General features: G+C 37.3%; 1 protein-coding gene across 1 annotated transcript in view; it reads right to left on the minus strand.

The window, feature by feature from the left end:
* ZNF451 (zinc finger protein 451) overlaps window positions 1-14,467 on the minus strand; it is a 123,256-nt gene extending 108,789 nt beyond the window's left edge. Inside the window, exons 1-2 of the mRNA XM_049715478.1 lie at window positions 14,325-14,467; window positions 13,714-13,797 (exon numbers count right to left, since the gene is read on the minus strand). Coding sequence (XP_049571435.1) covers window positions 13,714-13,797; window positions 14,325-14,345 — 105 coding nt within the window. The 5' untranslated portion in view covers window positions 14,346-14,467. The remainder of the gene's footprint in view (window positions 1-13,713; window positions 13,798-14,324) is intronic.
* Between the last annotated feature and the right edge of the window lie 47 nt (window positions 14,468-14,514).

The raw sequence follows: 14,514 nt of genomic DNA on the forward strand, positions 1-14,514 counted from the left end.
AATTTCTTGTTGAAGCTTTAAAATCTGTGTCAGATAATTCTAGCATCTATGGCAGCTCAGTGTTGGTATCAATTGTCTTTTTCACTCAAGATATTCCTGGTTCTAGGAATGACATGTGACTTTTTATTGAAACAGACATAGACATATTGGTTATTATATTATGAGACTCTAGATCACAAACTTTCTGCTTCAGTTGGTTTCCTCTGACACCACTTTAGGAGCAGAAAGGGGGATGTTGTTTGTTGCCTGGTTACTACCAGGTAGTAAAGAAGTCCAAGCTCCCTAGTTAGTTTCTGTTAATACCTGAAGTTGGGGGAAGGGGCTCCTTAATGCTGAGCAAAGGTAAACGTCATGACTCTCCATTAGGCCTCCTCTGACATCAGCCCAGTGGGATGGGATTCAGGTCAGTGGTACTTCATTATAAGCTGGCAAAGGTGGAAGTCCAGGCTCCCCACTTGGCCTTTGGTGGTTTGGGTGAAGCTGCAGTGTTCTCTGTGGTATTTGGCTGAAGCAGAGAGGTTATTGTGTAAAATAATATGTTTTCTGTCTTGCTAACCTGCCCCTCCCTGATCTTTTGAAGAGAAGACAGGCTTTTTGCAGGGCTTTCTTGTCTGCATCCATTGGCATTTCCAGGTTGCTAGCTTCTTCAGCTCCAAGCCTGGGATATGAGTCAAATAGAAAACTCAGGGAACTCACCATTCTATTATTCTGTGAGTTCTAACGTTCATAGCTGGTCTGCCTTCTCTCCATCTTTCAGTCGTCTTATGTTTATAAACAATGTTCAGGGTTTCCAGTACATAGCAGGAGGAATCCCAAAGTACATTCCCCACCCATTTACCCTCAACTTTTGATTTTATATCTATCTCCTCTAGACACACATTATTGGGTCTTGCTATTTATTCATTTTGGTTCATCTCTGCCTTATTAACTGGTGTGTTTAGACCATTATTTTTTTTATAAATTTATTTATTTTTGGTTGCGTTGGGTCTTCGTTGCCACGTGTGGGCCTTCTCTAGTTGTGGCAACCGGGGCTACTCTTCATTGTGGTGTGAGGGCTTTCCATTGCAGTGGCTTCTTGTGTTTCGGAGCACAGGCTCTAGGTGTGCGGGCCTCAGTAGTTGTGGCACGTGGGCTCAGCAGCTGTGGCTCACAGGCTCTAGAATGCAAGCTCAGCAGTTGTGGCACACAGGCTTAGTTGCTCTGTGGCATAAGGGATCCTCCCGGACCAGGGCTCAAACCCGTGTCCCATGCATTGGCAGGCATATTCCTAACCACTGCACCACCAGGGAAGTCCAGACCATTATTATTTAATGTAATTATTGCTATGGCTATATTTAAACATAATTGTAAGTTTTGTTTGTACTCACTGTTTTGTTCTTCTGTACCTTTTCCTGCCTTTTAAAAAAACATTTAAACATTTTTAAAACTTCCATTTTATTTATATTTTTTAGTTATACAATCTTTTCTTTTTATGTAGTTAATATTGTACCACTTCATGTAATACATAGAAACTTTGCAACCATATACTTCACTATACCTAACCCCTACTATTTTATGCTCTAGTTCAGCGGTCCCCAACCTTTTTGGCACCAGGAACCGGTTTTGTGGAAAACAATTTTTCCACGTTGGCGGGGGGGAGGGTGTATTGTGTGTGTGTTGGGGGGTGGTTCAGGCGGTAATGCAAGCAATGGGGAGTGGCAAATGAAGCTTTGCTCGCTCACCCGCCGCTCATGTCCTGCTGTGCGGCCCAGTTCATAACAGGCTATGGACCAGTATCAGTCCATGGCCCAGGGGTTGGGGACCCCTGCTCTACTTGTCATGTGTCTAGTACAAATGACAAAATAATGTTACAACTTTTGCTTTCTTTTAAAGAAATCAACAAGAAAAAATGGTATTTTATATTTGCCTATTTAACCATTCCCATGCTTTTTGGTCAAATCGGCACCACTTCTCAAAACTTGAGGATTACCAAAGTGCACCATTTTCCTCTAATGTGGATGAATATAAATTTTATATTAAGACTGTTCCTCACCTTCCTCATTAACTCATGACAAGTAAAGAAATATCACTTGGCACCAACATGCTTGTAAATTAAAACACAAACTTAAGCAATAAACCAGGTAGCAGTACTGATTATAAGGTAAGTTGGTTATAAGATGTTTTTGTTTTTCACACTATCAATTGCAATTTTTAAAAAATGCTTAATATAAAAATCTTGTTGAAAATTCTCTGTCCAAACCCTGAAATCTCTACAATATTAAAAAAACAGGAAATATTTTCAACTCATTTTTAAGAGTACCTCAATTTCTCTTCAAAGTAAACATGAAAGGTTATATAAGGCGTAACTATATACCTGAAATTTAAAACAGAAGAGTATCTTATTTCCCTTAGAAGTTCACTGGGAAATAGGAAAATTTGGAGATGTAAACGATTCATAAAAATGAACTGATATGTAGGAAATGTCCAATACTATGCAAGCATTTACTGAGCTTCTACTATGTGCTAGTCATTGCTAATAACCAGGGTTATAGACTCTCTTCAAGAAACTCACTACCTAGTAGGGGAAAATGACAAAAAAAATGAACTCTTACTATAAGGAAACCAGAAAGGTTGAACTTTACTATCTTGAAGAAAGTGGGGAACTAGTGAAGGATTTTCAGTAGGGGAGAAAAATGGTAAACCTCACAGACTGGCTAAACTACCATCCACTCCCCTTGCCCCCCTTGCTTACCTTTATTACAGAAGCTAGGAAAGGTAAAAATTCACATTCCAAGCCTCTACTGCAATGAGGGATGGCCACATTGATACAGTTCTTGCCAGTGAAATGCAAATCTACTTGAAAAGCCTTCTGGCAAACCTTTTGATTTTTTGATATCCAGGGCTTGTTCCAACCCTTGCCTTCTTGCCTTAAATCCAGCATGTGTAAAACTGTGCCAGTCATGCTATAACCCTAACGGAAAGGCCAAAATCATCCCAGGTAACATAGCAATGATACCACTGAGCTACTCAAGCAAAGCCTGAAGCCATCTCCAGATTTCTTGTTATTCAAAATGATAAGTCCATTCAAGTGATTTAGTTGGGTTTTCTGTCATGAGTCTGAATGTCTTCTTGACCAATAAAAGTTATAAGAATAAATGTGTATTTCAGAATAGCCATTTCTGAGTTACTGTGGAGGATGGATTAGGAAGGGACAAGAATGAAGGTAGTGAGACTTGTTATTAAGTTATTATTGTACTCTAAGCAAGAGAAACAAGGGCAGTGATGATAGCGAGGAAAATATAGATTCAGAGATATTTAAAAGGTGAGAGAGAAAAGGCAAGATAAAGAAAAGGTTTCAAATATCTTCTAAGTTTCAAGTTTGAGAAACTAGGTGGATAGTCATGCCATTCTCCAAAACACATATGGTGAGGCATAAGTTCAGCTTTGGACATATTCAGCTTGGATACCTATGGGACAACACGTGAAAATGATAAGGCAGTTGACTATGGATCTTGAAGTCAAGAGTGAGGTCTGGATTAGAGAAACCCAGATTTGAGAGTACCATCAGATACAGAGTACTGTCCAACAGAATTATAATGTAATTCTAATTACATATGTAATTCTAAAGTTAAAATAAATAGATGGATTTAATTTTAATATTTTATTTAACTCAGTTTTTCCAAAATATTATTTCAACATATTATCAATATAGTTATTAATGGGGATGATTTACATGCTAAGTCTTTAAAATCTGATGTGTATTTTATACTTAAAGCTCATCTCAATTAATCTGAATGCCTTGTTCATCACAAATACTTGATCTATACATAAATTTCATAAAACTTACAGTTGAAAAAAGTAGATTCACATACCCATACTGTTCCAAACACATTTAAGTTTGCCAGTACCTGAAAGAAAATTTTTCCTTTACTTTTTAAATCCACACTGGAAAAATCCTGTTTATCTGTTTTAAAAAAATTGATTTGCCTTCAGAGCAAAAGCACAGCAGTTTGAAAACTACATTTGTCCAAGTTAAGTAAATTCAATAAATCTTGTGTCAGCTCAGTATTGCTAACACTGAACTCAGAGTTACTGAGTAAATTGAAAAGCAACTCTAAACTTATCAATAAGTAACATTTTTCAAATTTTTCTTGTAGTTTTTGTAGTAAATTTACCTGTCAAAAACAGTTAAAATCTTATGCATACCAATTCATATTAGAAAAATGTGTAAAGTTATTCTGACTTTTATTTTTTAAAGTTTCAATTTCAAAATAAATTCTAGAGGCTTCCCTAGTGGCGCAGTTGTTAAGAATCCGTCTGCCAATGCAGGGAACACGGGTTGGAGCCCTGGTCCGAGAAGATCCCATGTGCCGCAGAGCAACAAAGCCCACGTGCCTAGAGCCCGTGCTCCCCAACAAGAGAAGCCACCGCAATGAGAAGCCCACGCACTGCAATGAAGAGTAAGTAGCTCCCGCTCACTGCAACTAGAGAAAGCCCGCGCACAGCAATGTAGATCAAATGCAGCCAAAGATAAATAAATAAATAAATAATTAAAAAATTTTTAAATAAATAAATAAATTCTAGTACTTGTCTAGGTAGCACAAGTAGGCTTTTCCCCTTACTTGGAGCTTCAAATTTAGATCATTCATATTCTGTTTAATACTGAGCAGAAAACAAACGGCCCAACTTTCTCTTTGATTATTTAAATATTTGGCTAGCATTTCTGTTGTTGCAAGAACATCTTGAACTGGTGTTAACGGTACAGTTAAGTTTTGTAGAACTTTTCCACAATTCAACCAACTGGCAGAGTACACAAATCACTAAATTCATTGTCTTTTCATTTGTTCAGCAATCCTGTAAGCTGATGTTGACTCATAGCACTTAACACGTAACAACTGTACCCATGACAGCATCATAGAGATCATTTCGGAAAACTGAGCACAAGTACTCTCAAACTGTACCACACAGTGGAATGAAGAAATAGGGGAAACACCAAGCTCATTTAAAAATTCCAGTGAAATCTGACTTTTGACCTAACCTAGCTGGAATGCCATTTATTGTGACAAGAAGTACTTTTTTCTCATCTAGATGAAACTCTTTTGATAATTTAAAGATTAAAATATAGCTATACAGGTCATGAATTGAAATTATTTCTTTGTAAATTTTTAAGTCCTATGAGACAAAACGCAATCCAAGTATTACTTGGACAGCACATTTTCTATTACATAACTCATCTAAAGCTAAAGAAAAGTACTTGTAATTTTTCAGATTTTGAATCAATTAATCTTTAATATTGTTAAAAGTTCCTGTATTCTACAAGCAACATTTGGTGACAACTGAAGACTCTGTACTTTTTTTATAAGATGTTTTTAGGCTTTAACTCATAAATTTCTAACAATTTCTATAACTGAAATAATGAACTTTACTCTCCATCTATCTAAAACTAATTCTTTTTCATGCAAGAATCCAAGCTGTTTTATATCTGGCCAAACTTAACAAACTCAATCCTTTTAAAAGTTGTTCAAAAAAATTCTGTTGGACATTTCACTGTGATTTCAGGCGACTAAATTTCAATTCTTTTTTGACTTTTGAAAGGTAACTTCATTCACCCATTCATTATGCATTTGCTGGAACTGTCTCAATATTGTTACTTTACTGTCTTATTTTTTGTTAAATTATAGCTTGTTTTTCTCTGCCACAACAAACTGCAATCGTCATTCACTGTGAAATCTGCAACATACCTTCTTCCAGTCTTTGTTTACTGTCCCAGTTGTAGGACTAGCTTCTGCAGTTCTACTTGTTGCTTTTTCAGTATGCCTTCATTTTAAAATTTAAAGTTCGTTCATATTCATGTCTAAACTAGAAAAATAGTAAGTAAAACAAGTATATCAATTATCAACTATGATTTACAGAAGTAATCACTGTAATTCCTGTTGTCAGCATAAAATATTCAGATAAATACACTATGTTACATTGATTCATAGTAAAAAATAATTTACATTGAATCCAACACCAACTCAATCAGTGATGTTTATATATAATACCAGACATAGCACATGGAGTCTGACAAGCACATTCCAACAATCACACCTTAAGCAATAACAAAATTAAATGTATTTTTAAAAAAAACAAATGAGTTCAACAAAAATATTTCACACTGCTTTAGTTTTTATGTTTAATTAAAATTAATTTAAAAATCTACTTTCTTAGTCCTACTGAACTCATTTCAAATGCTTAATAGCCACATGGTCCTAGTGGTTACCATATTAGATAGTGCAGATCTGGAAATGAGAAAGACAAAAGTCACAAGGCTTGCAGTTTTTATTCCATTTCTCTTTTATTTGATATAACTTCCAGGGCTCAGAAGTTATTTGGGTTATATTACTCTTTCGTATCCTCACAAAAAAATAAAACAAAGCAAAAATGGAATTGTTGGATGTTCTGTATAGGATTCCCTGAAATATGTATTTGGCTCACTCTAGCAGACATGGACCAACCTCTAAAAACCCATTGCTCCTAAAAACAATCAACTTTATCTCTTTGGAGAATGCCTTTTAAACAGCAACGTGCTGAATAATGTTTAACAACTGGCTTTTGAAATAAAAATGTATGCATTTAAAAGATGTGCAGCATACAATTTACAAATGATAAAATCATATACAATACTCTTTTCTCTTTGGCCGCACCACACGGCTTGCAGGACCTTAGTTCCTTGACCAGGCATTGAACCCAGGCCACGGCAGTGAAAGCGCCAAGACCTAACCAGGGAATTCCCACACAATACTCTTTCTTGTACGTTCCATATAGCCAACTGATTCTTATAGACTTTTGTTGACTTTTGTCAAACTCTTGTATCTGTAGCTAATCTGTGATTGCAATTTGACCAGGATTTTACAAAGGGAGTTGCATCCCAATCAGCTCTTTTCCCAACAAACTTATAGTCATTAAATCTGATATATGACCTACTGTTAAACTATTTCTCACCCTTGTACAAATTATGTTCATTAAACTGAAACCTCTTTCAGCTTCAGCACTATTGACTGCAATGGTGCTATCTTTTAGCTTTTTGTACGGTTGTAGGAATTGAAACATTGTTTGACTTTACATTATTATTTACAAATTCCCGAAAATCATTCAAATCAACTTCGAATTTTAAAATTTCACACAAATGAAATAATTTTTTTTCACCAGTTATCCATGGTGAAGTTATTTCTTCATAAGGCCATGTAGAAGGTTCTAGCAAATCAAAATAATTAAAAATACTTTCATCATGGTTCCTGTCAGATAAAAGACGTAAGTTCATGTGTTGAATTATATTTTCTAGTAACATGTTCCTAGGAAGGGCATTAAATTTATTATTTTTATTAAATGGAATATCTTTAAACTTATCTGACTTAATCAAACCTTCAATTTGAGATTCATGCTTTCCAGCACCAATTTTTAAATTTTCCAAGGCTTTTATGGTACGTTTGATCAATTTTTGTGCTTTCTGAATGTTAGCTGAGCTTGACTGTAATGCAGTTGAAAGTAGTGAAAATTCTTCAAGAATGTCAATCATTAAAGCAAGGTCTTGCAAGAAATTAATGTTAGCTAATCTCTTTGCCAAACCAGAATGAAAATGAGAAAAATGCATATATAATACAGGATATGCACGCCATACAGCAGTAGCAGCTTGTAAACTACATGCCGCCCATTTTGGTCCCATTATCCGGCCAATTTTAACAATTTCAGTTTCAAGATCTTTAGCTACATTTTCTAAAAGCTTGTTTAGATTTTTATTAGATTGATGATAATTAGAATAAATTTTATGGAGAAATATTTTTAAATGATTCACCTGTTTTATTTCAGATATTGAATCATCAAGGGACAAGTGCAATCGATGGTTTAAAACAGTTCCAAATAATGATTTCAGGAAAATTTTCTAACAACTTTGTAGCTACTCCAGACTTTCTTCCCAGCACTGTATTAGCACCATCAGAACAAAATGCAATTAAATTTGCTTTCAAATATTCATTAGTGAAACCACAATCATTTAAAGTACTCAATAATGTATTGAAAATACACTCTGCTGTGGTTGACACCAATTCTTTCAAAGCAACAAATAACATAACGGGTGCAGGAACCGATTGAACTGTGCACTGGAGATAAATCACGAAGGTCCTTTTCTTTGAAACTGTGGATGCCTCATCAATTACAATACAGATTTTGGCATTTTCTTCTATAATATTCTTAAATATCGTCATCTTCATTTCTTTTGCAATATGCTTTGCTATTCTTGTTGCACCGTATCGTGTATTTAAACAACTGACCTCTCCATTTTTCTCTTGTAATTCCATTGCCCCTTCAATATCAGATAAAGGTCTATTATGTTTTATTAAACTATAAACAGTATTGAAAACTTTCACAGTAGCATCAATATTTTTATTACTTTGTTTATGCACTAAATTAGAAACTGAGTCATTAATTGATTCCTTTAACAATTCCTGAATTTTACCATGGGCTTTAGAAACATCATGTTCCCTAATTTTTTTTCGCAGGGAAGCTTGTCTAGTAGTTTTATTACTGCCATTAGGGGTTACTAAATATGCAATCCACTCCTTGGACACATGGACATGCTTTACTGCTTTCAATCCCAAATGCTGAACTGTTGAGCAATCCTTACATCCTAATTTACCTTCTTTTATTTCAAGCCATTTGTACTGTTCTGTAAACATAAATGCTTGTTTTTCATTCCAACAATCTGAAAGCACAAGATTATCCATTTCTTCCTTTGATGAACATGATGGCTTTTCTTCAATGATTGGTTGTTCAACATATTTGAAATTTGATTCCTTAGACTTAGACAATCCACAATAGTTTTTGTTCCTATTGTTACTTTCTGTGCCTGTTTTCACTTTCTTCGCATTTAAAAAATGCAATAAATCACCCTGTCGTTTTGGCATTTTAGGGAACAAAATCTGAAAAATAATTTTACATATGTAAGTAAAAGTCACGATAACACTTTTAGGGTTAATGTAAAAACTTCTGTTAATGATTTCTTTATATAATTTTAGAAATTAATTTTAAACTAGAATACTTACCTTGATTTTCAGTTTATACCTATAATTTCAATATGACTTGCTATTTCTTGAAAAATGCACTATCAGTTTTTTAAATTCTATAGCCAATAATAAGGTCACAAAATCTGACTGAACTTTTGATGATCACCCAATTCAACAGAAAAGTTGCTCATATGATTTACAAGTATAGTTCTAGTGTGAAGAGTGGTTGATACTTTCATTTACATTATTAAGAAAAATGTAAAAAAAGATGTATATCAGAACTCCACTCATTCATCAATGATAACATCAACATCTTTGTTGAATCAATGAAGAGTTTTCAAATACTGCAAGATTTCCTCAATGTTTTGTATAGCATAGAGCCTAGTAGTTAGAGACATGTTTTTAGGCTTAATCTGCATTAACATTTCATCCATCACTTCCTTCAGTTTAGACAATCAACAAATAATAAATCACGCCCTGCTCTGTACAATCGTTTGCCAATTACCTTGCTGTAAACACTTCCATCCTCCTTCAGGAGCACATTGTTATACCATATTCCTACCACACAGTACAACAGATGTAAATAACCTCAAGTGTGTAGATATTAGGGTATGAAGAGTTTTGAGCATCTATTACCTTAAACATGATAATCTATTTACCTTTAAGTTTTTATATACTTCAATTTTTAAATTGATGTATAGTTGATTTACAACGTTATGTTAGTTTCTGGTGTACAGCAAAGTGATTCAGTTATATATATTCTTTTTCACATTCTTTTCCATTATAGGTTATTACAAAATACAGTAGGACCTTGTTGTTTATCCACTTCATATACAGTAGTTTGTATCTGCAAATTCCTAACTCCTAATTCATCCCTCCCCTATCTTTCCCCTTCGGTAACCATAAATTTGTTTTCTATATCTGTGAATCTGTTTCTGTTTTGTAAATAAGTCCATTTGTATCATATTTTAGATTCCATATATAAGTGGTATCATATGGTGTTTGTCTTTCTCCTTCTGACTTACTTCACTTAGTATGATAATCTCTAGGTCTATCCATGTTGCTGCAAATGGCATTATTTCATTCTTTCTTATGGCTGAGTTATACTTGAATTTTTAATAATGGCTATGTTTAACAATCAGCTCAAATTTAACAAACAATTCTTGCAAGCCAGTTCAAGCCACCTCCAGCACATACTGCACTTAATGACACAACTGAAGAAACACAAATATAATATACTTACATCACTATGATAGGTGCTACGCTCTTTATCATCACCACAGATCAGATCAATGTATTCAAGAACAGGTCTTGATGGTCCCTCCTAAAAAGGAAGTCAGCAAATTTACAAGTCATTAACAATCATTCAAACCAAATGTGCCTTTACAATCACTAGGGGTTTTTTGGTTGGAATTAGCAAGAATTCCTGTGAAGAGGTGGCCTCACCCGTGGTGCAAAATAATCAGAAACAGAACCAGCAGAGGTAAAGATTCAGAGAAGACCAATATTCAATGACGACAAAACCCAAAAAGAGCCTAAATCTATATAGAGGAAAAAAGCCATGTACTCCTTTGGAAACGGGAAATAGACCAGGGATAATGTTAAAAAGACACAGATATCACGGTACAGTATTTTTTAACTGGGATGGTTATCAATAATCTTTTACATATCTAAGCTCAAAAGCATGGAGTTCTTTGATATCTCTGCTTCATCCTCCATACCCTTACGCAACCAAATACCAAATCTCTTCAATCTTTTCTTTACACACATACTACCTTCAACATAGACCAGGCCTTAAATACCCGAGTTGAAAACCTAGATTTTATTTTACAGGCAAAGGAATCAACTAGTAGTGTTCAGACGGGAACCACATTAAAGCTGTGCTTCAAGAAGATTAGGAGACAGGACTTCCCTAAGACTCCATGCTCCCAATGTAGGGGGCCCAGGTTCAATCCCTAGTCAGGGAACTAGATCCCACATGCCATAACTAAAGATCCCATGTGCCTCAACTAAAGATCCTGTGTGCCACAACAAAAAAAAGATCCCGCAGGCCACAACGAAGATCCCACATGCTGCAAAGAAGATCCCGCATGACGCAACTAAGACCCAGCACAGCCAAATAAACAAATATTTTAAAAAATAAAAAATAAACTTGAACTGCTAATTATTTTTAAAAAAAAAGAAGAAGAAGAAGATTAAGAGCGTATGAAATGTGGGATGATCAGTTAAGAAGAAAACCAATGCAGACAAATGGTAATTTAATACTAAAGTAGAGTGAGGGCAAGGAGAATAATGAGCAAGTGCCCTCTTCTGTATGTACACTGCACTTCAGGAAAATTTACACCAAAGATAAGAGCTCTTTCTGTACTCCCCAATTTTCATCATTCCTTTCTTTCAGCATATTGTGTTTAGTTTGGGGCTTATGTATATGGCAGCATACAAAGAGGATGCTGTGCCATAATGCAGACTGAGGCTGGAAAATAAGATTTATACGAAAAAACTAAGGAATCCAAACCAGAATACATCAAGTAGTAACATTCTTGATAAAAGATATAAAAAGAACACAAAAATTTTTTTGTATCTGAGAACCCTCAAGCAGAGCATTGTACCCAGTAGCATTTCATCTTTTTTGGATGGTACTATAAGAAACATAGTAATAAACACATCCTGATGGAACCCAGCATAGGATGGGGTGAGAGGAAGTAAATTCTGATCTGAATGTAGTTTAAAGGAGAATTAAATGATCATTTTTATGTGGCACCATTTAAATGCAACAGGAATATTTTTACTAGATTCTTTTCGTACTGCAATTCCACTCAGTGCATATAATTCATTTCTTATTGAGCTGTCAAATCTTCAATCCTCTAATTGTAAACAAGGCTATTTCTAAGAGGTTCTATCAAGCTGGATGTACACTACTCTGGATGCAAAGGTACAAAAAATTCTCTATATTTAAAATAAAATTTAAATTAAGATGTCTAAACCTCACCTTAACACAAGCTAATATTAATATTAACTCAGTCAGAATTTATAACATGATTATGCATTTAATCCTGAGAGTATGACACAAAATTACACCCATTTATTTCTCCAACCTTAATTTTGTAGAATCCTACTGTGTTTCTCAAAATAAGGCACACAAATCATAAACACTTGTGTCACGCCTAGCTAGAGCTGCACAAAACACCATCAAGGTCATCGTATCCTATTCATTGTCTTTATACCACGGTCAGGAAGAACCTAAATTATTTTTCCTAATGACCCCTGCAATCCTCTTTCCAAATGTTTTTCAGTACAAAAACAGACATCATGGCTCTTCAATTTCCACACGTACATCACTTACTCCTCACCACATGGGGAGGCAAAGTCAGCATACAATCCTTCTTGGTATCCCCAAATTTATAAAAGTTCAAGTGTCAAGAAAAAAGTACCACATGCACTATTGTGGCGAAGAATGTCAAGGAAATGATCTTGATCTTTTAAAGAATTTCTATATAACCCTACTAGAACATAAAAACAATGTTACCACAACCTTTAGGGAGGGAATTTTGTTTGATTTAAAAACAAGTCATTTGCAAGAGGAAGGAGATATGGGGATATATGTGTATGTATAGCTGATTCACTTTGTTATAAAGCAGAAACTAACACACCATTGTAAAGCAATTATACTCCAATAAAGATGTCAAAAAAAACTGAAAAAAAATATAAAAAAAAAACAAGTCAATTACATGGTTGCCATAAACCTACAGTAACTAAGAAACACACAAAAATTAAACAGGCAAACCTTTAAAAAAGATTATACACCTTTAACAGCAAACCTCAACTAACTACAATATTCAAAAAGAGTCGTTCACAGTAGAAATATTCTCTAGCTAACTAAGATACTACTTTAAGCAGAGCCTTTGTAAAACTTTAACAGTGTGGGGTGGAAATTATCCTCAAATGTATCATAGCACCCCCTTCAGTTTTTGCAACCAATATTTTATAAAGTGTGTTCACAGCTTCATACACCCCTGCACCAACATGAAGATTCCTGGGCCCCACCTCCCATTTCTGATTCCATAGGTCTGGAGTGAGGCCCGGGGATCCACACACTTCTACTTACTAATGCTTGAAAACTACTGTCCGAAGGGAATAAAAACAGAAAGATACAGGATGCTCCTGGTGATACGGGCCCTTCATTGTGAACCTCGCCTGCTGGACTGTGCTGTAACAGGATGAACTCGGAGCTTAGTGAAGTCTTCAAGCCACCCGCCTTCACGTTATGGAGACACACAGGCTCAGAAGTTGAGTTCCTGCAGCCCTTCTGGTTTTCTACCTCATTCCTCATCACTAGCCGCCCCTTCTCCCTAACCTGTGTGCTATCTTTTAGAAGTTACTCTTGTCTCATTTCAAAACACTCTTAGGAGACCACAACCCTGCGTACATGAAAGGCTCTAAGTGCAGGGGGAGAGGCGAGATTCAGGGTACAACACGCACCGCAGGCCACAGGCTTTGTGATGCCTACTGGGGCTGCTCAGACACCTCTTCAGGCAAATTCCCTACTCCTATGCCCTACTCCACAGCGTACAGTCTCTATCAGACATTCACACACGTTTGCTGCATGAAGAACAAACAGGTGAGAGGTAATCACATCACGGCTTATCACGCATAGTCTCTGACTTGGAAAAACCCGAATATCGTCGCTACTTACACTAACAAACTGAATGTCATCTTCATTTTCCTCGGGTGTTGACTCGGACGCCTCAGGCCCAGCTGGAGGGACACATTCTATTATCTATAAAATAAGCCAAAACACGGTTATCTAGACAACCCCGCACTTACAGAAGATTTTTCCTAAGGGAACGAAGAACGAAAGCTCTCGCGGAGACCTAACGGAGCCCCAGCCTCCGCGAGCCCGAGCTCGCGTCCGTGGACCGCAGGGGCCCCTCCGCGTCCCTTCTCTCCGAGGAGCAGGGAGCACGCTTCCCCCAAGAGGCAGTCGGCCTCGGAATCCACGCCGCGCCCGCGCCGAGCAGCGGTCCCCGAGCCGGGCGGCCACTGTTGCTGCGGGGCCCTCTCCCCCAGGCCCACTAGGTCCCCAGGCCCCAGACTCTAGGCCCCAAACTCTAGGCCTCCAGACCCCCAGGCCCCTAGTCCGCCAGGCCCCAGATCCCAAGTCCCCCAGGCCCAGGCCCCCAGACCCCCTGGCCTCCTAGGCCCCAGACCCCCTAAGCTCCCCAGGCCCCCTAAGCCCCCCAGACCCCAGGTACAGCCCAGCACCCCCCGGACTCTGCACAAGGCCGGGCCCAGCCCGCTACTCACCTCCGACCCTGGGTCCTCCATCTCCCCGCCGCCGCCTCCGCCACCGGCGGTAGAAAGGGCTGCAAACCGCTTCCCCTGAGCAGCGGCCCAATAGGCCCGTGGGGCCTGGCCTCCCTCCCAGAGTTCCGGACACCCTCGCCCGCCGCGCGGGCCGCTGGGAAATGTAGTTCCGGCCGCGCCGAGACCGCTC

This window comes from Orcinus orca, chromosome 10 (assembly GCF_937001465.1).
Source record: "Orcinus orca chromosome 10, mOrcOrc1.1, whole genome shotgun sequence".
Classification (NCBI taxonomy): domain Eukaryota; kingdom Metazoa; phylum Chordata; class Mammalia; order Artiodactyla; family Delphinidae; genus Orcinus; species Orcinus orca.